Source organism: Plasmodium berghei (assembly GCF_900002375.2).
Source record: "Plasmodium berghei ANKA genome assembly, chromosome: 9".
NCBI lineage: Eukaryota > Apicomplexa > Aconoidasida > Haemosporida > Plasmodiidae > Plasmodium > Plasmodium berghei.
Window position 1 is genome coordinate 101077 of NC_036167.2, and position 24012 is coordinate 125088.

At 20.8% G+C, this 24012-nt stretch overlaps 9 protein-coding genes across 9 annotated transcripts; 6 read left to right on the top strand and 3 right to left on the bottom strand.

The window, feature by feature from the left end:
• Positions 1-426: 426 nt before the first annotated feature.
• PBANKA_0902600 (leucine-rich repeat protein) lies at positions 427-1341 on the bottom strand (the record flags this gene model as incomplete). The annotated part of the gene is made up of 1 exon (XM_034564595.1): positions 427-1341. The coding sequence occupies one exon, from the start codon at positions 1339-1341 to the stop codon at positions 427-429; it is 915 nt and encodes a 304-aa protein (XP_034421377.1).
• A 1984-nt stretch (positions 1342-3325) lies between these two features.
• Positions 3326-4391, top strand: PBANKA_0902700 (conserved Plasmodium protein, unknown function; the record flags this gene model as incomplete). The annotated part of the gene is made up of 2 exons (XM_034564597.1): positions 3326-4137; positions 4367-4391. The coding sequence occupies 2 exons, from the start codon at positions 3326-3328 to the stop codon at positions 4389-4391; spliced, it is 837 nt and encodes a 278-aa protein (XP_034421378.1).
• Positions 4392-5870: 1479 nt separating this feature from the next.
• PBANKA_0902800 (conserved Plasmodium protein, unknown function) lies at positions 5871-6484 on the top strand (the record flags this gene model as incomplete). The annotated part of the gene is made up of 2 exons (XM_034564598.1): positions 5871-6268; positions 6382-6484. The coding sequence occupies 2 exons, from the start codon at positions 5871-5873 to the stop codon at positions 6482-6484; spliced, it is 501 nt and encodes a 166-aa protein (XP_034421379.1).
• A 448-nt stretch (positions 6485-6932) lies between these two features.
• PBANKA_0902900 (conserved protein, unknown function) lies at positions 6933-8459 on the top strand (the record flags this gene model as incomplete). The annotated part of the gene is made up of 8 exons (XM_034564599.1): positions 6933-7061; positions 7180-7241; positions 7415-7509; positions 7743-7767; positions 7896-7926; positions 8082-8174; positions 8278-8347; positions 8437-8459. 8 exons carry the CDS (start codon positions 6933-6935, stop codon positions 8457-8459), a joined length of 528 nt encoding a protein of 175 aa, XP_034421380.1.
• A 1185-nt stretch (positions 8460-9644) lies between these two features.
• Positions 9645-11633, top strand: PBANKA_0903000 (ribosome assembly protein 4, putative; the record flags this gene model as incomplete). Its single annotated transcript, XM_034564600.1, has 1 exon — positions 9645-11633. One exon carries the CDS (start codon positions 9645-9647, stop codon positions 11631-11633), a length of 1989 nt encoding a protein of 662 aa, XP_034421381.1.
• Positions 11634-11895: 262 nt separating this feature from the next.
• PBANKA_0903100 (conserved Plasmodium protein, unknown function) lies at positions 11896-14169 on the bottom strand (the record flags this gene model as incomplete). Its single annotated transcript, XM_034564601.1, has 11 exons — positions 11896-11962; positions 12060-12121; positions 12244-12278; positions 12409-12479; positions 12698-12740; positions 12866-12906; positions 12978-13039; positions 13163-13228; positions 13400-13495; positions 13636-14051; positions 14148-14169. The coding sequence occupies 11 exons, from the start codon at positions 14167-14169 to the stop codon at positions 11896-11898; spliced, it is 981 nt and encodes a 326-aa protein (XP_034421382.1).
• Positions 14170-15602: 1433 nt separating this feature from the next.
• Positions 15603-18416, top strand: PBANKA_0903200 (conserved Plasmodium protein, unknown function; the record flags this gene model as incomplete). The annotated part of the gene is made up of 1 exon (XM_034564602.1): positions 15603-18416. The coding sequence occupies one exon, from the start codon at positions 15603-15605 to the stop codon at positions 18414-18416; it is 2814 nt and encodes a 937-aa protein (XP_034421383.1).
• A 248-nt stretch (positions 18417-18664) lies between these two features.
• Positions 18665-19792, bottom strand: PBANKA_0903300 (bicoid-interacting protein BIN3, putative; the record flags this gene model as incomplete). The annotated part of the gene is made up of 1 exon (XM_034564603.1): positions 18665-19792. One exon carries the CDS (start codon positions 19790-19792, stop codon positions 18665-18667), a length of 1128 nt encoding a protein of 375 aa, XP_034421384.1.
• Positions 19793-21541: 1749 nt separating this feature from the next.
• PBANKA_0903400 (TMEM65 domain-containing protein, putative) lies at positions 21542-23954 on the top strand (the record flags this gene model as incomplete). Its single annotated transcript, XM_034564604.1, has 3 exons — positions 21542-23476; positions 23640-23782; positions 23927-23954. The coding sequence occupies 3 exons, from the start codon at positions 21542-21544 to the stop codon at positions 23952-23954; spliced, it is 2106 nt and encodes a 701-aa protein (XP_034421385.1).
• Between the last annotated feature and the right edge of the window lie 58 nt (positions 23955-24012).

Here is a 24012-nt window from a genome sequence, read left to right on the forward strand (position 1 = left end):
AAAATAATCATTTTAAATCATGTCAAATATTTAAATTTACGCTCTTTTCATAAATTTATATATCCAAACATACAAGTTCTTAGATTACCTTTTGCATATAAAAAATTCTACTAAATTATTCTCAATTCTATATAAATATCTTAACAATTCCAAATATATTCATAAAACAATAAATTAGGCGAATAAAAAATTGTATATACTACATAGTTTATTGTGTCTATACGCTTTCTATAAAATTAAGATCCTATAATAACTCAGAAAAAAACAATATTTTAATTTTTCTAACTTTTATGTTTAAGATCCGTTTTAAAAAAAAAAAAAAAACTCTGCAAAAATATGTGTAATGAAATCAAATATACCATTTCAATATCACTTTATAAGGATAAATCTTAGGTCTACTGTTGTAAATATAATTTTTTAAAATTTTCATTTTGTTGGTTTTTCATAGCGTGATTCATTTTTTATTATTATATTCCCATTAAACTTTTTCAAAATTACATCTGGGGTATTTTGAAATAGTATTTGCTTGATCTCTGTATATGATATATCTTTAAAATGAAGATAATTTTCCATATCTAAAAATTGAATATTTTTAAAATTATTTAATTCACTTAAATTATTAATAGGCAAACTATAATTATCATTTAATTTTAAAGTTTTTATATTTGGAATAATTTCATAAAAATTTAAATTTTCAATAGGATTAGAAGATATATCTAACAATTCTAGATTCTCCAATTTATTTTTAAAACATATATTTTTTATATTATTATTAGACATATTCAAATTCTTTAATGACTCAGGAAAGTATATGTCAAGATTTTCAATATTGTTGTATGATAAATCAAGTTCTATAATATTTTTCATTTTTATATCTTTTATTATATTAATCGAGTTATGTGATATATTCATATATATACAATTTTTTAAATACATACTTTTTATTTCATCTAAATTATTTATTAAATTGTAAGATGTATCTAAAAATAATATATTATCTAGCTTATATAAATTTGATATATTTTCAATTTTATTATGAGACATATCTATATATTTTAAATATATATATTCTATTATCTCTTTTGGTATATATTCTATATTTTTATAACTACAATTTAAGTTACTAAATGCATACCCTTCACCATTTAATGTCTTTTCGATATCTGACAAACCTTCCTTTATAACATCTAATAACTTATTTTTATTTTCCATATTTTCTTTAAGAATTTTACTATCTATACATACATCATTGTTATCCATAATTTTATTATAACTGTTTTCTAATAAATGACTTTCTTTGTTTTTCATATATTCACTACTTCTACATTTTTCGCTTTCCATTTTGGTATTTTTATTAAATCTGATTTAATATTTTATAAACTTTTCCTTTGATAAAAATTTATAACATGCTATATATTTTTTGTCACTTTTTATTTTACTTTTTTCTTCGTATTATTATTTTTAATATTTATATTTTAATTCTAAAAAATGTCTATCCCTATTTTCAACAAATACTTTTTTTTTTCATTCACTTCTCATAAAATTTCTTGTCTCATTTTATCATCCCTTCCATTTTTTTATTTTAATTTTTTATTTTAATTGTACGTATTCCTTTTGTTTAACATTTTTTTTTTAGTTTTTTTGCATCTTTATTTTTTTTTATCCTGTTAATAAACAAACTCACTATGAGAATATAAAAATAGAGAAGATGCAAAAAAAAATAATGAGCAGGAAATTTATAAGAAACTACTAATTATAGTTATTTTTAATAAATCTTTATTTATTTTTTTTATTCTTTCCCAATTATCTACGGAACTAATGTTTTATCACCAATTGTAGCATTGTTATATATATATATATCATTTGTATCTTTTATTTACTTATATCCATCTAATTGTATATATATATATATATACACAACATTTAATAACTGTGCAAACAAAGCCAACTCATACAATCTATTTTAATAGTTAAAGATGTGTAACGCCCAAATAGTGGACATGAACCATCAGAGGAAAGGAACGTTAAAATATATAAAAATTATATATAAAAATATTTTTTTTTAAATTATAAAACCATGAAATATCAAGATAAACATGAGTATTCATATGTTTAATCTGGTGAAAACAATTGCCTATATAACAATTGTATTTCTTGATATGCCTTTCCATTTTCTTAAATGGCTGCATATATCATAACCACACATATATAAGTAAATAAATAATTGTTAAAATATATTTAAAATGAAAATAAATCTTATTTATACTATTTGTTTAATCAATTTTTTGTGATTGTTCTCAGCTTTTTATATTTTATTCAATAATTTCCAACATTCAACCTTTTAAATATTCAAAAAAGTAATCATAAAAATTTAAGCTAAATTTTTTTATTTTTATTAAAAAAAATAATTTGTTCTCTCAAAATTTTTGTCTATTTTAGATTTTTCTCTTCATTGTAATAACTAAAAGAGTAACTTGAATGAGTGTATGTGTATTTCTTTTTTATCTCTTTTTTTCCCTTTTGTTCTGTTTCAATCTTCTGTGCTCTTTCTATTTATATATAGAAATAACTATATTAATTTAATTGTTAGTGTATATAGAGATATAATCTTTCAAGTTTAAATATTTTTATGTAATTTCTACATTATGTATTTTTTTTTTTTAAATTGCACCCCTTTTATGTTACCCTTTATTAACACCCACACTTCACAAAAAAATATGCATACATATATATATGAATATATATTTAATTAAATATATATTTTGACAAAATAAGTCAAGTAGCACAATTAAAAAAATATAAAAATTAAGATAGTATTATGTTATACATTCCTTTTGCAAACAAAATAACAAAACTTGTAGTTACATAAAATCATTGTAATAATATGTCATATTGTATAAATATAACGCAAGCATAATTACATATATAAAAGTTTTAAATTTATAGATACAAATAAGTTATAATTCTCATTTTTTTTTATATTTATATTATTTTTTTTTTATTTGTACTTTTGTTTATTATTTTTTTGTCCCTTTATGTCCATGATCTTATTAAATAAGCCTTTAATTAAAATAACGAATATCAAAAAAATTAAACACACAATTTTGTTAATCTGAATATCCATAACTATAAATAAATATAAATAAACAATAATAAGCATAAATATATATTGTTATGCCATTTTTTTGTTTTTTTTATATCTATAATTCAAGAATTTAACGCACATATAATTCAATGTGCTAGTTTACAACCATTTGTTTTTTTTCGTCTATTTAGTTTGTAACCATACTATTTTTTTTTTAAATTATTTTTTTCTCGTAAAAAAATGGATATAAATAACCCCTGGGATAAATATTATATATTGAATTATTTGAAGGATGAATTTTCATTGATTTATAAAAAAGTGGAGAATATAATAAGAACAATAAATAAGAATTATATATGTTATTTCACTAAAAATTTTAAATATTTAAAAGACACACACACATTTTTATTCTATATAATATTATTCAATGTCTCTATTCTAATCTTTTTATGTTTCTTACTATTTAAATATATGCTTCAAAATAAAAAAAATAATGACCAAAATAAACATGAAGTTGCATATAATAGAAACGGAAATCAATATATAATGAAAAAAAATTACCCAAGGAAAGAAACGTACAGAAAAAAAAAAAATGAAGAAATGCCTAGATTTAAAGAGGAGAAATTCGAATTTCTTCAAACATTAATAGACACAAAAAATTATCCTATACGAAATATAAATGATCAAAGTGAGCTAAGTGAGTATTATTATAACAATAATAAAAAAAAAGCTACAGAAAAAAAAAATGCAGAAAAAAAAACATTAAATAGAAAAAATAAGAAAGAAATTTATCCCCTTGATAATTTATCATTAACTCAATCATTTCCATTGTCTTGTTTGTCCCCCATAAATATGGACGTAAAAAGGAGCCGAAGAAGGAGTAAGCGAGGAAAAGAAAAAGAAGAAAATCAAAAAAAAGCCAAAGAAAAAATGGAAAAAGAAATCATAATTTATTCTGACAATCAAAAAAAACAGCCAAAATCTAAAAGATCCACTTCCAAAAAAAAAAGTATACCCAAAAATGATGGAAACGATGAGCGGCCACGTAGTAGGTTAGTAATATTTTTTAATTTTATTTATTATAAAATTTGTGTGCATTCGATATAAAGTTTTTTTTATTCTGAAATATATTATATTCATATCATAGATTATGGTGGTATATCTTCCCCACGTTTATAATTAATAGTATCCTATTCTTTTCTTTTAACAATATTCATATAACAACTTTGTATCCACAGTTATCATACATTTTGCTTTATTTTTTCCCCACTTATATTATAGGAGTCGGAAACCACGAAAAATATAATTTAAGGAAATATGTGGAATAACAATATTAAAACAAATACACACACAAGCATTCATATATTTTCAAAAACCATCACCTTATTTACTATTTAAGTGTGGAATTAAGAATGCATATATAATATACATTTCTTTTGTTAATTTTTTTTGAAAATAACACATATACAAATACATTTACATAATTGTGTATTTAATTTTTTCATTATAAATTTCAGTATAATCATATATTATATACACATGGACATTTATTCTTTATATTTGAGTAGTAATTTGTTTTGCCATCATTATAAAAAGTATATATATGTATTTTATTTTATAATTCAATAAAATAATTATGTTGTTAATATTTTCCTTTTGTTATTCATTGTATATTTTTTTTATAGTTTTTCCTATTTTATTTATTTTTTTTTTTTGTTCTTTTGAACCTATTTGTGTTTACCATTTTATTTATCGAAATTTTTACAACAGTAAATTATATTTTGGAATATATATATATATATAATTTTACAATTTTGACAACTACCATTTTATATTTAATTAATTATTTATTTTTATCCCCATATAAATACATAAATTGTGTTTCATAAACGTTTCTGAAATTTTAAAAATATATAGAAATGTTATTTTTTAAATTATGTGTTTTTTCAAGGAGAAAAATAATATATTACTAAATAACATTATATAAATATATTCCTAATTATTTTTGTACTACATTAATTTTTTAAATCTTAAGAGTATATATTATCTTTTTCTTCAATCTGAATCGAAATATAATTTACTATTTTTATCATTTCCCCATAACACAAAACATTATACTACTATTATCACTCCGATATACTAAATGATTTGATTTCGAAATTAAAAGAAATCAAATTATGAAGAACAAATAATTACCCTACTTTTTTCCATTTTTTTTTGTTTGATTCCCCAACTTCATCATAATTTAGTTTTTTTCATATCTAATTCAATATTTTTTTAATTTACAAATTTTCCAAAAATCAAAAAAAATAATACTAATGATAAAATTCCGCTAATTTCCAAAAAATAAATAATATAACAGATAAAATTTATTTGTATATTTGTTTTTTCTATTTATCATTCCAAACTAAAACCAATATTAATCATTGTCTCTTTTGTATCTTATCCTTCCCGTCATTTCTTTATAATTTTTTTTTATTACATCAAATTGAAAAGAAATCAATTTGAAAATTTACTTATCCAATATTCCAGCTAAAGTGGGGCTGTAAAACAAAACAAGACAAGACAAAACAAAACATCGCGGGTAATACAGTTTATTGACGAACAACTATAATATATGTTAAACCTGAAACTGATGCAACTATTATTTAAATATATATAATTATATTAATAAACAAACAGATGCTTATATGCATTTATATATATAGCATTGTAACGTATGCACCGTTATTTTATACTAAACTGATAATATTTTATTTAATATAAATTGACATATAATTAAACGATGGAAAGCAATTCAGCAGAATATGATGCTTTAGCAGAGTATAGAAATATTAATAAAAAAAAATATGACGATAGAATAATGAAAGAAAATGAAGAATTAGAAAAGGAACGAATCCAAGAAGAAATAAATGAAAAGATTCAAAATGAATATAATTATAAACAATTACAAATAGAAAAAGATAGAGAATATTCTATGCAATATTATAATGCAATAAATAACATCAATCTATCTAATAATATTCAAACTAATTATGGTTCTATTGTATTAAATAATTATACAGAAAGATTGATAACTCCTTCAAATTACAGATATCAAGAAAATGATATAACACAAAGCTTGTTAAATAATTCAGATCAACCATCATTTTTTAATCGAATAAGATATTCCTTTTTTTCAAAGTAAAAATATATTTATGTGTATACACATTACCTTTATGCTTTCCTTTCCTATTTTTGTTCCTATAATTTTCACATTTTATTAATAAATTTTTTTTTTTTTATTTTGTTCTCAGTAACAATGTTCCGATTTTCGGATGCAGTAAAATGCAACTACTTTTTAATATTTTTCTTTTATTTCTCATCATTTTGATTATTATTATCTTTGCTTTTGGTTAAAATAGAAAAACATTTGTAATAATACTTTATTTTTTTATGATTATTTTACACATATTTTTTTTGTTTTTTAATCGATTTTACATTTACTATTTTGTTAAAAAGTTTTAAATTTTTCAAAAAAATAATAATTATATTACGATTTTAACTAAAATTATGAAAGTAATAAAAAAATTATGTTTTGTACATACATTCAAAAGGCGTAATATTATTTAAAACTTTTTTATATTTAAATTAATTAAAAAAAACAGTATATCATATTTTATGTTCATAAAAAAACAACATTGTGAATATAGAAAAGAAAAATATATATATTCTCTAAAAAAAATATAAAGTAAATAAATATCAATAATACTGTCCTTTTTTGTCTTTCTTTTTACAATCATCTAAATTCAAATCAAATTCATACAATTATAAAGCCAATTACACTTTTGTTTACAAATCCAATAAAATGAATATATCTTTAATTTTTTTTTTGGCATTTCTTTTTATTCTGTCTTATCCATCAAATGCAGAAAAAAATAATTCGAGCTTTTGCCAAAGAACTCATCGAGGAATTTTGAAATATCGACAAAAAAAAGTATTAAAAAAATATCCAAACATAGAATACCATATTAGTATACACATTAATTATAATCCAATCCACGTTTATTTATTAAAATACATATTCGAAAATAAAAATTCTATATATTTGATAGGGAAAAAATGAATTTATTACTTTATCAGCTATTTTGAAAGCTGATACCCTAGAGCTATACAAGTAATGAATATATAATTACATCGATTAATATAACAAATAATTACATATATAATATACTTATATAATTTATGTGAAAAATAAATGTGTATACAAATGTTTTATTTTATATAATAAAAAATAACCCCCAACAAATTTAATATCATCTTTTATATTTACATTTGTATACCATTTAGAGGATTAAAATTATTTGATAAAATAAAATTATCTGAAGTTATAGCACCTCTTGAAATATTTTCAACAAATTCTGAATGCTTAGTTGCTAATATTAGTAAGTATATTGGCATTAACAAATTAAAGAAATAAAAAAAATAAACCCTATTTGTGCAAATTCTCAATTTATATATTTATTTATTTATTTATTTATTTATTTATTTATTTATTTATTTATTTATTTATTTATTTATTTATTTATTTATTTATTTATTTATTTATTTATTTATTTATTTATTTATTTATTTATTTTCCTACTTATACACACATATAAATTCACTCTTTCCTTAGTTAACAAAGATTCCGTCATGCTTTGGTTATAAAATAAGAAATCATAAATTTAATATTTATTTAAAAAAAAAACATAAGTATTCTATACTGTTTATATATTATTTTATTTTTTTTCACTATCATATAACAATTTATTTAATTTTAATTTCATAGTTGTAACACAGAAGAGTGTCTAAAGAATTGGGTATCCTATAAATTTTAAAGGGATTTAGCAGCCCATACATATATAAAGAAAGAAATTTGATATATATACTATATGCCAATATTACCTTACATGTTCATATTTTTTCCATAAAATTATAATAACACAAACAAATTTTTAATGTTTTTCAATTTTAGTGGATATTCATAACAAAACAAATAATTTGCTTAAACCAAGGGGAAATGAGGATAGAAAATGATGATACAACAATTGAAAATCAACAATATAAAGTAAAGAAAAAAATTACAATAAATAAAACAAAATAACAATAATCATAATTATTATTTTTATTCTATATTTATACTTTACATATTATTTTATTAAAAATTTTAGATTTTAAACAACGAAAATTTAGATGATATTGCCATTGATATACAAGACAATCTAGAGGACCTTACAAATGGCATGACAAAAAAAAAAAAAACAGTTACATAACACAAAATAATTATAATTTATAATATTTCACATAAATATTTTTTATTAATTTTTTAGTTTCCATAAAAGCAGAGACATAGAAAGCAACAAATTGAACATATTATAAACCTATATATATTTTATATTTTTTTGTATTAAATTATTTTATGAATGTTTTTTTGTTTTGCTTTTTCATAACATAATTTAAATTTTTTTACTTTATATTCTTATTATGTATAATGTTCATATGTACAAAGGAGACATATATATATCGTTGTCAAAAATAATTTTACTTAACTATCACATATATTTCTTGAAATAATAAACTTGTAAAACACAATACATATTTATAAAGATTCATTATACATCTGAAATACAACTATCAGCTTTGGTATTTATAAGAATACCCCATATGAATATACATACATATATATTTTTTGGAATGCAATGAAGCTTATAGGATGGATATATATGTATAGAATAAATTTAAATACAACCATATTCCATATCCATTTATTTCATGAAAAATTGAATTTCAACACTTTCATTTTTATAACAAAAATGTTTTATGTATATCCTTTTTTCTGCCCCTTATAAATAGTAAAAATATATACCTATATCCAATAACGTTTAAGATATTTTATTTTATATTACCCATTTAAATATTTAACAAAAAAAAATTATATTGTTTATTTAAAAACATTAATGTCGTTGTTAAACAAATGATGGGTAAATAAATAATAATAAATGCATATGTATACATGCTAAAAACATAATAAATGAATAATTAACGGATATATTATTACTGTTTCAAAAATATACATATTTCAAAATAAAAATCCACAAATTTAAAAAGAACAAAAAAAAGTTTCATAAATATTTTCACCCATAATGTAGGTGATACAATATTTATATTGTTATTTTATAATTAAAAAAATATAGTAATAAATATATATAGTAATACATATATATAGTAATGAATATATATAATAATAAATATATATAGTAATGAATATATATAGTAATAAATATATATATAATGAATATATATAGTAATAAATATATATAGTAAAATAATGAAGAACCATATTGGAAATATATATTTGTATTATTGTCGCCAGCATCATACTTTTTTGAAATCACTTTTTAAACATTGATATTCTTATTAATACAACTACATTTGTTTTACATATTACATTTTTTTAAGTTTATTTAATCTGTTTGGCTAGCTTCTTTTTGTCTGTTTTCTTTGTACTTTTCCCTAGATTATACATTTTAAAAGAACAATGGAAAATGATATAAATACATTAACAAAGGAAATTTTAATTCAGTTTGTAAATCATGAGAATAAAAGCACGGGGCCTGTGATCAATGTGCCACTAAGCATAACAAAAGATAATTTGGATGAATTAATAAATGACCTTAAAAAAAAAAGTGACAATTTTATAGAAGATGATTCAGAAGATGTTAATTATTCTTTTATGATCAATGATAAATTGCCATTAAAAAATAATTTATATGAATCAATAAAAAATAATAATATTAGTAGTGAAGATATATTATCAATAAAATATTTTCCTTTAAACATTTTTAAAGTCAAAAAAATTAATAATTGTAATTCTACATTGCCTGGTCATACAAATTCTATACTTTGTTTAGCTTTTAGCCCAAATAGTTCACATTTAGCTACTGGTTCAGGTGATAACACAGTTAGACTATGGGATATTAATTCTCAAACTCCTATTGCAACTTTAAAAGATCATACTGATTGGGTATTATCTGTTTTATTTTCACCAGATAATAAATTTTTAGCAACAACTGGGATGGATAAAAATGTTTGTATATATGATACACATACTGGAAAATTATTAAATATATTAACAGGTCATAAAAAAGAAGTGACCACTTTATGTTTTGAACCATTGCATTTACTAAAAGAAACCAACATCAAAAAAAATATTCCTGAAAAAAAAAAACAAAAAAAAGAACAACATGAAGCACCAAATGATAAAAATAATAAAATAAAAAATGGAAACGAGGAAGAATCAAATATCAATGAAAATAAAAATCTTGTAAATGTGACAAATCCTTTCCCTGATAATAATCCACCTGAACAGTCAGGTGAAATACGGGAAGAAAATGAAAATAAATCGAAAATTGATAAAATGAAAAAAAGGAAAAAAACAGAAATTCCAGACGAAAATGAATCAGAAACTATTATAGAAACTAAATCCAAAGATTGTTATTATATAAATAGTAGATTAGCAAGTGCTGGAAAAGATGGAAGTATAAGAATTAATAATATTCTTAGCAATAGTGTGGATAAAATATTAACAGGACATACAAATACTATAACATGCATATTATGGTCAGGTATAAATGAAAAAAATAGCAGAATTTATAGCAGTTCAAGAGATACAACTATTAAAATATGGAATGTATATAATAGTACATTAATTTACGATTTTAAAGGCCATAAACATTGGGTAAATACTCTATCAATTAATTCTGAACGCATTTTAAAAAACGGTATATATAATTTAGACACTATAATAAATAAAACAGATATAGAAAATCATATTAATAAAAGTAAAAATATTTATAATAATTTTTTAAAAAATCAAAATCATGAAAAATTAGTAAGTGGATCAGATGATGGTACATTACATTTAATAGAATGCTTAAAAAATGATAAATACAAAACAACCAAATTATTAGGCCACCAAAAACCCGTTATACATACACAATTTTCTCCAAATGGAAAATTCATTGCTTCATCCTCTTTTGACAAAAGTATAAGAATATGGTCAGGAATAGATGGAGCATATTTGGCTGTTTTTCGAGGGCATGTCGGGCCTGCTTATAAAATTGCATGGTCAATTGATAATAATTATATTATTTCATGCAGTCAGGATAGTACTTTGAAGTTATGGCGAATTAATCATTTAGTTCCTCTTTTAAAAAAAAAAGAAGAAAATGATGAGCAAACAAAAAATGAACAAGAAAGTGAACAAGAAAATGAACACAAAAATGAAGATTATGCAAAAAAAACAAACTCAAAAGATAACGACCATGCAAATAATCAAGAGGATGGTGAAGAAAAAAAAAAAAAAAAAAAAAAGGAAAAAAACGATAAAATAAAAAGTAAAATTAAAACATTACTCGTAGATTTACCAGGTCATTCAGATGCTGTATATGCCATTGATTGGTCAAATGATGGGAAATTTGTGGCATCTGGTGGAAAAGATAAAGTTTTAAAAATATGGTCTCATTAAATTGAGAAATTTATTGACTATATTTTTATATACTCCCATGCATGTACTGATTTATATATACATGTGCATCTTGGTTTTTAAAATTTTTTTTTTTTCCATTAAAAATATATTTACAAATCTTTACTTTGTTTTGTTCATTTTATAAATTAACTTTTTAAAATTATATTTTTTTAATAATTAACGTTTAATTAAATGTTGAATTTTATTCCAAAATCTACCTATTCATATTATCTTATATAATATAAGTAAATGTGAAATAGGCTTATAAAATTTGGTCTGCTATTTCTTTGTGTTCATAGAGCAATGCTGATAACAACTCTAAATGTTTTCTGAGAAATAATACAAAACAAAAAATGTATATATATAATACATATACTTATAAAAATGAATAAATTATGTTAAAATACTTCACTATATTTTCCATACTTTTCCATATTTTTTAGAGCTTCTATTCTATCTTTCATAAAATTCTCATCCTTTTCATAATCCTAAATTAAACAAAAAATTAGGTCATAAATATGGCCAGAATATAATGAGCATATGCGCAAATAAGATAGGAATGAATACAAAATAGTCAACATTTTTTTTTAATTTAATCTGAAAAATTTACACTTATAGATTTATAATCCATATACAGTTCTTCATCTGAAATTAGTCAATAAGATATAAGTATAAAGATAAAAAAATAACGCATGTTTAAATTGCATATACATGCAAATTCACATGTTCGAACACAACTAAGGTTGCAAAATAAACATATCACTAAAATAGATACCTAATAATTCTTTCCCATTTCGTAAGTTAGATAATTTATCCTTGACGATTTTTATTTTATCACGATAGAATCTAGTATAATATAAATAAATAAATAAATAAATAAAACGGTAATGAAAACCCGAATATTTATACCACAATTTAATATCTTACATAAATATCAAATATTATCCAATTAATCAATTAATTTATTTTTTTTATTGATATATAGCAAAGACTATAAAACTATACATATATATGTGGATATTCATACATGTCTAATAATTTCCATTTTTGCAAACTATTCCTACCTTTCATAAATGCTCAAAATTTTCTTAGGATTTTTTTTTTCACCTATTTATCAAAGTATAAATATTTTTCAACCATATAAAAAAAGAAAAAAAATCGACAAATAGTAACACCAACATACATCCATTTGTATTTCCACATATAATGAAATAACAAATTAAGGGTTATACTTTTCCTTTTCCCAAGAAAATTATTTGTTAAATTATTTTTCCTGATTTTAATAAATTAAAATATGCATATGAGAATAAATTTATTTGTCTTTTTTTTTTTTTTTTTTCTAACTTCTTATTAATTGGCGCCTCTTCTTGCTTTTTTTTGGTAGACTGAATTTTTTCCATTATAAACTAAAAGAAAAAAATATATATGTGTGCATATTTATTAGAATTATTTTATAATGAGGCAATTAACATATGACTAAGGAACCAAATTTTCTTCGAAGTCTTCATCATCTACTTTATTTATCTTACTGATATGTCTTTTAAATTCGAGTGAACATTTGATTTTATATTTGTGTTATGCCAATCAGGAATTTCCTAATTAATATTTGTAAAAAAATTAAATAATAGTATATTTTAAAAAAATATACGAGGCAAAGTGGATAATACATGTATATATATATATGAAAAACTCAATAAATTGATAGGGGAATATAATAAATAATCAACTAATAATACAAAACCACATCCACATATTTGTGCACTTACTTTATCATTGTCGTAATTTGCATCTACACAAAAACATGGTTTCGCTGCTTCGCATATATAACAGTATTCATATTTCACAATTCCAGTAGCACTTTTCTTAAAAATACAAAAAATTCAAAATTTATAATGATATATATATATATTTTGACACGTATAAACATAATTTGTTTCTCTTAATAGAAAATAATATTATTTTTTTTTTTGATCTTATATTTTTGGGGCTTTTAAAAACAAACCTCGTTGCTCTGATGTCGTTCAGAAAAATCCAAATATTCCTCATCAACTAATTGGCAGCCCTGCTTGATATTTCTTTCATTTCTTTCACTTCTTTCACTTCTTTCATTCTTATGATATTCACTTTTATTGGACTCATTTATGCATCTTAAATTTGTCAATTTTTCTATACTGCTTCTATTTTCTTTACTAAAATTATTATAGCCTTTGGAAACAGGGTCGAAGAATTCATTTCTCAAATCTATCACAGTATTGTTACGCACTATATTGGGGGTTTGTTTATAATTATTTTTGGAAACCTCATATAAATAGTGGTTATAAACATTTTCCACAGTGCTATTTCGTACTTTTTCATTTTGTATATATTTTTTTTTCAAGTTAAATTTATTCTTGTCGAAAACAGCTTGCTTTATTCTTTCTAATAAAACACAAATAAAATTAAAAGAAAATTATAAATGGTTTCTAAATAAATCAGCAAATAGTATAATATAAATTTTTCGAAAAATAATCATACTGTATTCTGACAATGTATTCATTTCATCATACAATTTATCTTTTCTTTTTAAATCCTATATATTAATCATAATTTTTTAAAATAATAATTAAAAGTTTGCCTTATATAAGCTTATTAATATATACACCATGTGGTACTTAAAGTAGACAAAAAAAAATACCCAAAACATATATAACATACAAATCATAAAACAGACTTAAAAACAAATATAATTTTTTTTTTCTTATTTTATTCCTTTATTTATTAAAGCTAATTCTTAATTCCCTTTTTTTTATATAGATAATATTTTTTAAAAAGAGGCCTTCAAATACTTTTTTTAAGATCATACTATATATCACACACACATAAATCCATATATTAAATTTTATTATCACTGAATTAATTAAAGTATAAAATATTGTCTTTAATTATTCTTTTTATTCATAAAACAAAACTTTTATCATATGGAGAGCTAACCGAAAATCTTGTTAAATAACAATAATATGAATGTTCATAAAATTGTAGTGATAATAATGAGAAACCATTTTCATTACAATTTTTTCAAACCATAAACTTTTCATATTTATAAAATGCTCTTTCAAATTATGAGAAAAAATAAAACGGAAGAAAAAACGATTTTATTTGTTAATTGAAAAATAACCATTTACATTATAAAGACCTTCCTTATCTTTATATAGAAAATTTTTTTGGGAAAAAACTATTTTAAATATATTTTTTGTAACTATGTGGTGAAATATATATATGTATATATATTCCAATTATTATGAGTTCATTTATTTTTCGTCATTTGGCCTTTTATATGTAAAAGTATATTTTCACCCTTATAATATTCCTGATCATTTTAATAATATTTTTAAATGCATATTCTTACAAACATTTAAGTTATAAAATTATATACAATGGACATATATGCCATAATAATATTTCCGCTTAAAATCGGTGAAGCAATAAGACTATAAATTTATGTATACATACATTTTCATTTTACAACATATTACCATATAGGTGTTGACTTTTACATAAGCATGAATAAAATTCCCATTTAAATTAGATATTTCAATGAATTAATTTTTTAAAATTCTTCTTATTTTTTTTATTTCATTTGGCGTTTAATTCAAAACCTGTTTTTTATTTTTTTTATACTTTCTATTTTCACTGTCATTTTTTTATACTTTTTATTTTCACTGTCATTTTTTTTTTTTTTTTTTTTGGCTCTTTTTAAATGTGCTAGCCAACTTATCATCATCCCATTCCTCTTCATCTTTCAATTGTATCTCCAAAATTACTATTATTATGAATAATATTTTATAGACTATCAATATGCGGAATTATATTTTTGGATATATGATGAATACATAAATTTAATATGGAACAGTTATATATTATATCAAGTTAAAATACTTTCACTATTATTTCATAACTTTTTTTTGTGTTACCAAGATTTATTAATACAAAATGATAAGTCATGAACTAGATTATCTTAAGTACATAATTTACGATACATTTGGTCAGAGATGTAGTGAAATAATTGAACTCATTTTGCTTTATGGAAATAAATTGAGCATGAATGAAATAATTAATTTATCTAATTATGATTTTAGTATTATTAGGAATATAATTTTATGCTTGCTAATTCATAATATTTTAGATTTTCGAATTATTTATAACAAAACTATTGAATGTACTCACAATTCCACAACATCAGATTATGGAAAAATCAATTATATTAATATAGAGGATGAAAAAAAAAAGGAATATAATAAGAATACAGATAATGTTTTATTTAAAAATGATCATGAAACCGAAGAAAAAAAGCTAACCACAAATGTAACAATAGATGCTGAAACTGAAATACATTTTTTATCTGACCTTGAAAATTATAAATATATAAAAGGCTGTAAATGCTCTTCATGTATATGCAAAATAAAAAGAGTAGAATATTATGTAATCGTTAGAAATATTTATATTTTAATTAGGTATTCTTCTATACTATATTATATTCATCCAACATATATAAAAAACATAGATGCTCATGAATCTGAATATGTAAATAATAATTCATTACCATTAAATACTATAACTACATCTACAATTGGAAATACAATAACATCCACATCTGGTGTTTCTATCAATTCAAATCCTATTAAAAATATACCAACATCTTATAATATGTCAAAATGTGGAAATTATAATTTTTTTACAACAAATATCATTTATGATACACAATCCATATATGATAATAATGATGTCAAAAAAGTTGGATCAAATTATAACATTACATATTGCTCTGATAAATATCGAAATAATCTTTATATAGAAGATGAAGAAATGAAAAAAAATGATTTGATCAATTTTATTGAAAAAGTTATACTCATAAGGATAATAAAAAATGGTAGAGTTACTTTAGATGATTGTTTGAAAAATATAAACCTTGATGAATATGTTGAAGTTTGTAAAAAGGATATATCCAATATTAGCAAAAATAAATTACGATTAATTTTTATACAATTGTTAAAAAAAAATATAATAAAAAAATGCAAACAATTTAATGAGCATATATGTGATAATCAAAATAATTCAGACGAAAATAATATTGCCTTTAATACATCGCTTAATTATATTGATACTTATTTTGAAGATACATACAAACAAATTCCATATACTTCTCATAAATATATAAATACTAATCTATTATATAAAAATAATCCAAAAAATAATATAAATAATATAGATACACCCTTTATAAATCAAAATAATAACAACTATCGTTTATCAAACAAATTCAATGAATATAATAATAATTATGACCAAAATAAAAACATAGAAAAAAAAAGAAATCATTATACAGCATCTCATGAAAAAATTGAAAATGATTTACTAAATTTATCCGATTTTCATAATAATCACCTTAACATGATTGATTCGATAAATGATTATAAAAAAACACAAATACAAAATTCTCCAAAAAAAAAATCAAAAACAAATCGTAATATTAGTAGTAATAACACCACTATTCCATACAATAAAACAGAATGGGAAAATAATTTTTTTGATGAAAATTTTAAAAATCCTGATAAAAATAATTATCCAATTAACATGGATGAAATAGACGAAAATACAAATTTAATCGCAAACAATAAAACAACAGAACATTTATATGAACAACCATATTCAATGAAAAAAGAAATGTCTCAAAATAATATTATAGACAATCTTGATAATCCATATACTTATTTTCAAATAAATAGTGAAGTATTGACATATCTTTATTTAAAACAAGAATGCTTTAATTTCATATCATATTATTATAATATGAATGATATATCCAAATGGATTTTATTTTTTCTATTAAATAATGTTCAAATACATTATTCAGAAGATGAAAATAAATATAACGACACAGTATCTTATTCTACTTATGAACATATAGAAAAATATGTGCATTCAAAATTAAAAAGTAAAAAAATTAATATTGATAAAAATATTATTTTACAAAATTTAAATATATTAATAAAATATCCAGATCAATTAATTAGTGTAAGATATAATGATATAATTACATATGCAGCTGATTTTAAAAATATTAAATTAATTTTTCAAAAAAAAATAACAACAAATATGATAGAAAATATGAATGGATTAGAGGCTCTAAGAATTTGGAATTTTCTTATTTACACACCTGATCAAAAATATAATGATGAAATTATTAGTGAAAATGTTTTAATCCCTCTAAATGATATACGAAAAAAATTATATAATTTGTTATATACAGGATATATTAAATGTCATGAATGTAATAATAATAATAATACCAAAACATATATTAAACATTCACTTTCTTTTTCAACAAATATAGATTATACAAATAATCAAGTTAATGAAAATCTATTTATTGTAGCTAAAAATATATTTGTTAGAAAAAATTTTGAAAATAATGAAATCAATACATTACATAATAAATCAAATATATGTCTATCTGAATATGAACAAATCATTGATACTGATTTTACTATCAATAAAAATAATAATATTCTTCAACAAACTGTAAAATCAAATTCTGAAAATCCAATTAACATTAATTCAAATTTATATGAACCATTTACCACTTCCTCACCCCCCCCTACTAATCATCCCAATAATAATAGCATTAATCGAAACATCAATAAAAAAAAAAAAATTATAACTTTAACAGATAGAGAATATGCCGTAGATTATTTGGAGATAAGTCTAATCAACATTGACAAACTTATTTTTATATTTAATTCCTGAAATTAATTCGTACTTTTTAGTAATATATATATGCTTCTTTGTTTTTCCTTTTTTTGTTAAAAACTGTACATAAGCGCTATACATGCGGGATTGTATTTTTTTGCATCTGCAAAGTTTGATAAAAGCTAAGCCAACTTTAAATTTAAAAACTGTCAATTAAATATTTTCAACATATATTCAAATTGTTTAATCCAAAACTTGTTCTTTTTCCATACATGTATACATAATACAATCATATCATTATCATTTTATATCTTTTTATAAATACATATTGTTCGATTAAACATACCAGTATCTCTTTTCCTCTTTCCATCCTCTTTCGAATCAGATTTAAAATCTGTCTTATTTATCGAAATAAATTTAGAAATATTATTATAACCCCCTTGAGCAATATTATCAAAATGTGTATAATTCATTTTAAGCTCTTTTTTTTTTTTTAAAAAAAATATTCGTTCATTTTTTTTTAATTTATATTTTATTTCTCTATGATATTCTAAAATAAAATATCCACCACTTTTTAATAATTTATAGACTAAATCAAAAAATAAAATTAATTTATTATCACCATAATTTAAGTGTATCCATTTCAAAACAGAAAAACAAATAATTACATCATATTTATTTTCGACATTTTCAAAATATTTATCAAACATGTTCGAACACAAAAAGTATATATTAAATGGAAACTCATTTTCATATTCCCCCAAATTATACTTATTTTTTTCAACCTTTTCATCTTTATCTACTTTTTTTAACATAACTTTTTCATACAAAAGATATAATTCATTAAATATGTCACTTTCTGTTTTTAAAAAATTCTTATTCAAAAGAAAAGGTAACATATGTTTTTGTTTATTATATATTAAAATAAAATCAAAGAATAATTTCAATATCGATATATTTTTATTTATTATATTAAAATCGATATCTATCCCATTAACTATTTTACATTTATATTTTAAACTTAACAAAAAAGTAGTTATTCCATAATTGCATCCTATATCTAAAATTATTTTATCCTTAAATATATCTTTAAATAAATTATTTATATTACTTAATCTATAATCATTGATTTTGTCTTTTGTTTCGTTTTGATATTCCGTTATTTCACACACTTGTATTATATTTTTTACATCATTTAATGGTATATTATTATTTCTATCCTCTTTACATATAACTTTTCTTTTCATATACCTTTCAAAAAAATAATTTTTATAATTTCCATGTAAGCATATTTTATGCTTTTTTCCATTTTCACGTTTTTCACACTTTTCATGATTTTCGCTATATAGCACATCCTCTGAACTTAGCTTAAAATAATTTAATAATTTTATAAATTTTTTTTTTTCGGTTTTTTCAAAAACACAAATAGCCATTTGACAATTTAGTTTAATTTATCAATATTTTCATCCTTTTATTTAATTTCCTCTTATATTATTCCATTTCAAAATATAAATATTTATGATAAGCCAAGAAGTGATTAAATTATTATCATACTCATTCCTATTTTTTAAGGTAAAATATTATAATTATTTTTATCGATATTTTATCAAAAAAATTAAACAATATGAAATGCCATAAATATATTAATAATAAGGTTGATTATTAACAAGCTCGCGAGTTATATGCAATATATAAATAAGAGTGTAAAATAAATATATGACAATTCTTTTAATAATATCAAACTAATAATGCAATTTTACACATAAAGTAAAATTATGTATTGTATACTTTAGTAAATAAAATAACAAAATAAAGAAATGAAAATTATTCTGCTACTTTTAAACACAGACAAATCGAGACGAAGTATGAATAAATTCCATGCAAATGGAAAATATCCATATTTTGTATACATACATAATTATATATATATTTTTTTATTTTAATTTGAAACAAGCCTTCAATGTAATTTATTAATACATTATTAAATTATAGCGAAACGTATAGTTATATTTTTTTTATAATAATTGAAAACAAAAAATAATTCATGTTAAAACGAGTATGCATACAGCCATTTTACAACAAATGTTAAATTATGCATCCTTAAAGCACTTCCCATTTAGTAATATAAAATTGCATATCCTAATATATTTATGCAAATAAATTTCCTATATATATAAAATATTTCTCAATTATTTACATGCTAGCATAAATTATATTCCCTTTCATAATTATATATATTTTTTCCCCGCAGACAAAAAGCCGATAAATCCGAAAAAAAAAAATCCATATCAAAAAAAAAAAATATATTTAACACAAATTATGTGGCGTGCTACAACATTATTCTTTCATTGTAGAATAAATTATTTGCAAATAATACATTCATATTCCGTTTATTTACTCATTATTACTTCGTTAATTAGTTTGCATATTTATTATTTGCAAAGAACAGGAATAGTATTAGCTTCCCTTTGTGAAAACTATATAGTTCAATGCATATATATGTATAATATATAATAAAACACCTTTACACGTTTTTATTTGTATTTAGCATTTCATAAATTATCACATATGTATATTTTATTTTTATATTTATTTTTTATTAATTTTTTATATTATCATAACTATTTTCCCATTTTATCGGTTTATTATTTTTTTAATTTTTTAACAGTTAAATTATTTTGCTATTTCATAATTTCACTATTATTACCTTATCTTTTACTAGTTATGCTATTATCATTTACGATTTTTCTGTATACAATATTTAAATTACTTTGCATTTTGCAAAAGTAATATCAACATATTTTACTATTATCGTTTGTTTCCATTTTACCGATTTCTTCATTTTTATATACTCTCCAAATTTTTATCGAATTGCATATTTTTGCACTCAATCCGATTATAATATTTTTATATACAATGCATAACCTTTCTGTTTTCATATGTTTCTTAGACTCATATTTGCACTATACATATATATAATATATATTGTTTGTCTATATTAACTTTAACAATTCGTTATTTTCCATATTATTCTAGCCTATTTCGCGACAATACTCTTATTTCTATTCTTCTCCCACTATTTGTTTTTTTTTTTTTTTTTTTTTTTTGTTACACAACTCATCACATTATATTATAATATTTTATTTGAATTATTTCCATTTTCCATTGTACTTACTAAGAAAATGTACATTAATAATATATCATGTCGTTCTATTAATAACACAAATTTTTTACAACAAAGAAAAATAAAATTTGGTAATATAAAAAATTCAGTTATCAATTATATTATAAAAAAATCATTAACTTATGATAATTTTACTCAGTACTATAATTTAAATGAATTAAATAATTTTAAAAAGTCTATAAAAAATATGAACAGTCATAATTTTTTGGATAATAAAATTGTATGCTCTATAAAAAATTTTTTACATTTAAATCGTAAATATCATGTACAAAGACAACATATATCCACTTTTATTAAAAAAAAATACACATTATCTTTAATTAAAAGAAGAAAAAAAATAATACCTAACAATTATTTTAAATGTGGAATCCATACAAATAATATGCTCAAGTTAAATTCCTTACCCCCATGTTATAACTTCAAAATATTTTTACAAACCAATCAAACTCAATTAAATACTATTATTAACCGTGATCAAATTAAAAATTTTAAAATACATATAAATAAGTCATATTATTATTCCACAAATATGTATGATGGAATAAACACGCACGCATTTCATACCCAAAACATAATTCAAAATAATAATAAATCTGAAATTAAAAAAAAATTACCAAAAGGAAGAAATATAAATACGGCTATAAGTTATGCCAACAGAATACAATTACTGAGAAGAAAAACAAAAAAAAAAAAAAAAAAATGGCTTAACAAATTAATAAAAAAAAAAAATAATAGTAAAATAATAAAATTACAATTAAATATGCGGAAAAGACAAAACAAAAAGTGCCTAAAAAATTATCCAACTAATAGAAAACATAATTGTGGAATATATAAAAATAATGTTAAAAATACAAAACGTCCTAAATGGGATGATGTGCAAAATACTAATACTCTTAATTTTCAAAATAGCCAAAATATAGACAAGGGATATTTAAATAAAACGCTACAAACCACAAATAATAATCAAACAAATAGTGATAAAACATCACATAAGAAAAATAATTATTTAACAAAAGAATTTGATAATAATGATGAAAAAGCATCACATGACAAAGCTGAAATGAATATCAAAAAGCACGATTTATTATTAGTAGCTCTCTCTGGTTGTATACCATTTATTTGTTTTGGTTTTGTTGATAATGCATTTATGATCATTTCTGGCGATTTATTTGATTCCACATTTTGTGTATTTTTAGGATTAAGTACAATGGCTGCAGCTGGATTTGGAAATTTAACAAGTGATGTTTTGGGAATATTTATAGGTGGCTATATTGAAAAAATGATTGTTTGTATCGGATATCCTAGAATAAATTTAACAAATAAACAATTAAAAATGAATATAACGAGAAAATATTATTATTTAGGTAGTGCAGTAGGTATTGCCATAGGCTGTTTACTAGGCATGTTACCATTATTGTTTATAGATAGCAAAAAATTAGAAAAAAAAAATCAAAATAAAAAAAAAAAAAAAAAAGAACAAGAATTCCAACCATCAGAAAAACAAACACAAGAATTTCATAATGATAACAAAGATTTGGATAAAAAATTAATCGAATTTGTATCAAAAAAAATGCCACAATATATCAATTCAAGTTATGCGTTTTTATTTATTTTTGATAAAAATAAAAATCAATTTTACACCCTAATTAACAATAATCTTATTTATATTCCTATTACTCATGATATAATATCTGAAACATATATAAAAAAACAAATTGTAAATTACTATAATCAAAATTTAACGAATGTATATACAAATTCATTTAATATGATAAATATGAATAAGAAAAACGATTTGCAATCCGAGCTAAATAAATTTAACCATTCAAGTGATGACCACAATTTTAAAATCTCGAAAATCAATGATGCCTTTTTCAAACATCATGGAATAAATGCCAATCAAGTTTTAACTGTACCTGTATTTGGAGTAAATGTAACAATAAAAACAAAAAAAATCCATACATATCATAAATATATAAATTTCCAAAATTATTAAATTATACCAAAATTCGATCATAACACATTTACTAACAAAAAATATATAAATTAAAAATTTGGTTTCATTTTATCATTTTTTTTTTTTTTTAACTTTTTAGGAATCTATAATCGCAATAATAACAGTAGTTAATTCAACAAAAAAAATCCCATTTTCTGATAGGGATGTTCACTTTCTAAATTTATTTTCATCTCATATTTCTAAGGAAATAGAGGGGAAAAGCGACCTTGATGCATCATTAAAGTTTGTGAAAAAAAATATAATAATTTAATATTTATACTTCAATTATAATAATTTTATAAAAAATATGTATTTAAAAAAATAATAAGTTCATAATAATTCAAAAATTATAAAAAAAAAAATTTTTTTTTAATTATTTGTTTTTAGGTTATGCAAAAATATTATATATAACTAAAAAAAGGCAAAATAAATATCGACAAAAAAATAAAAAATTCGAAACACATTAATTGGTA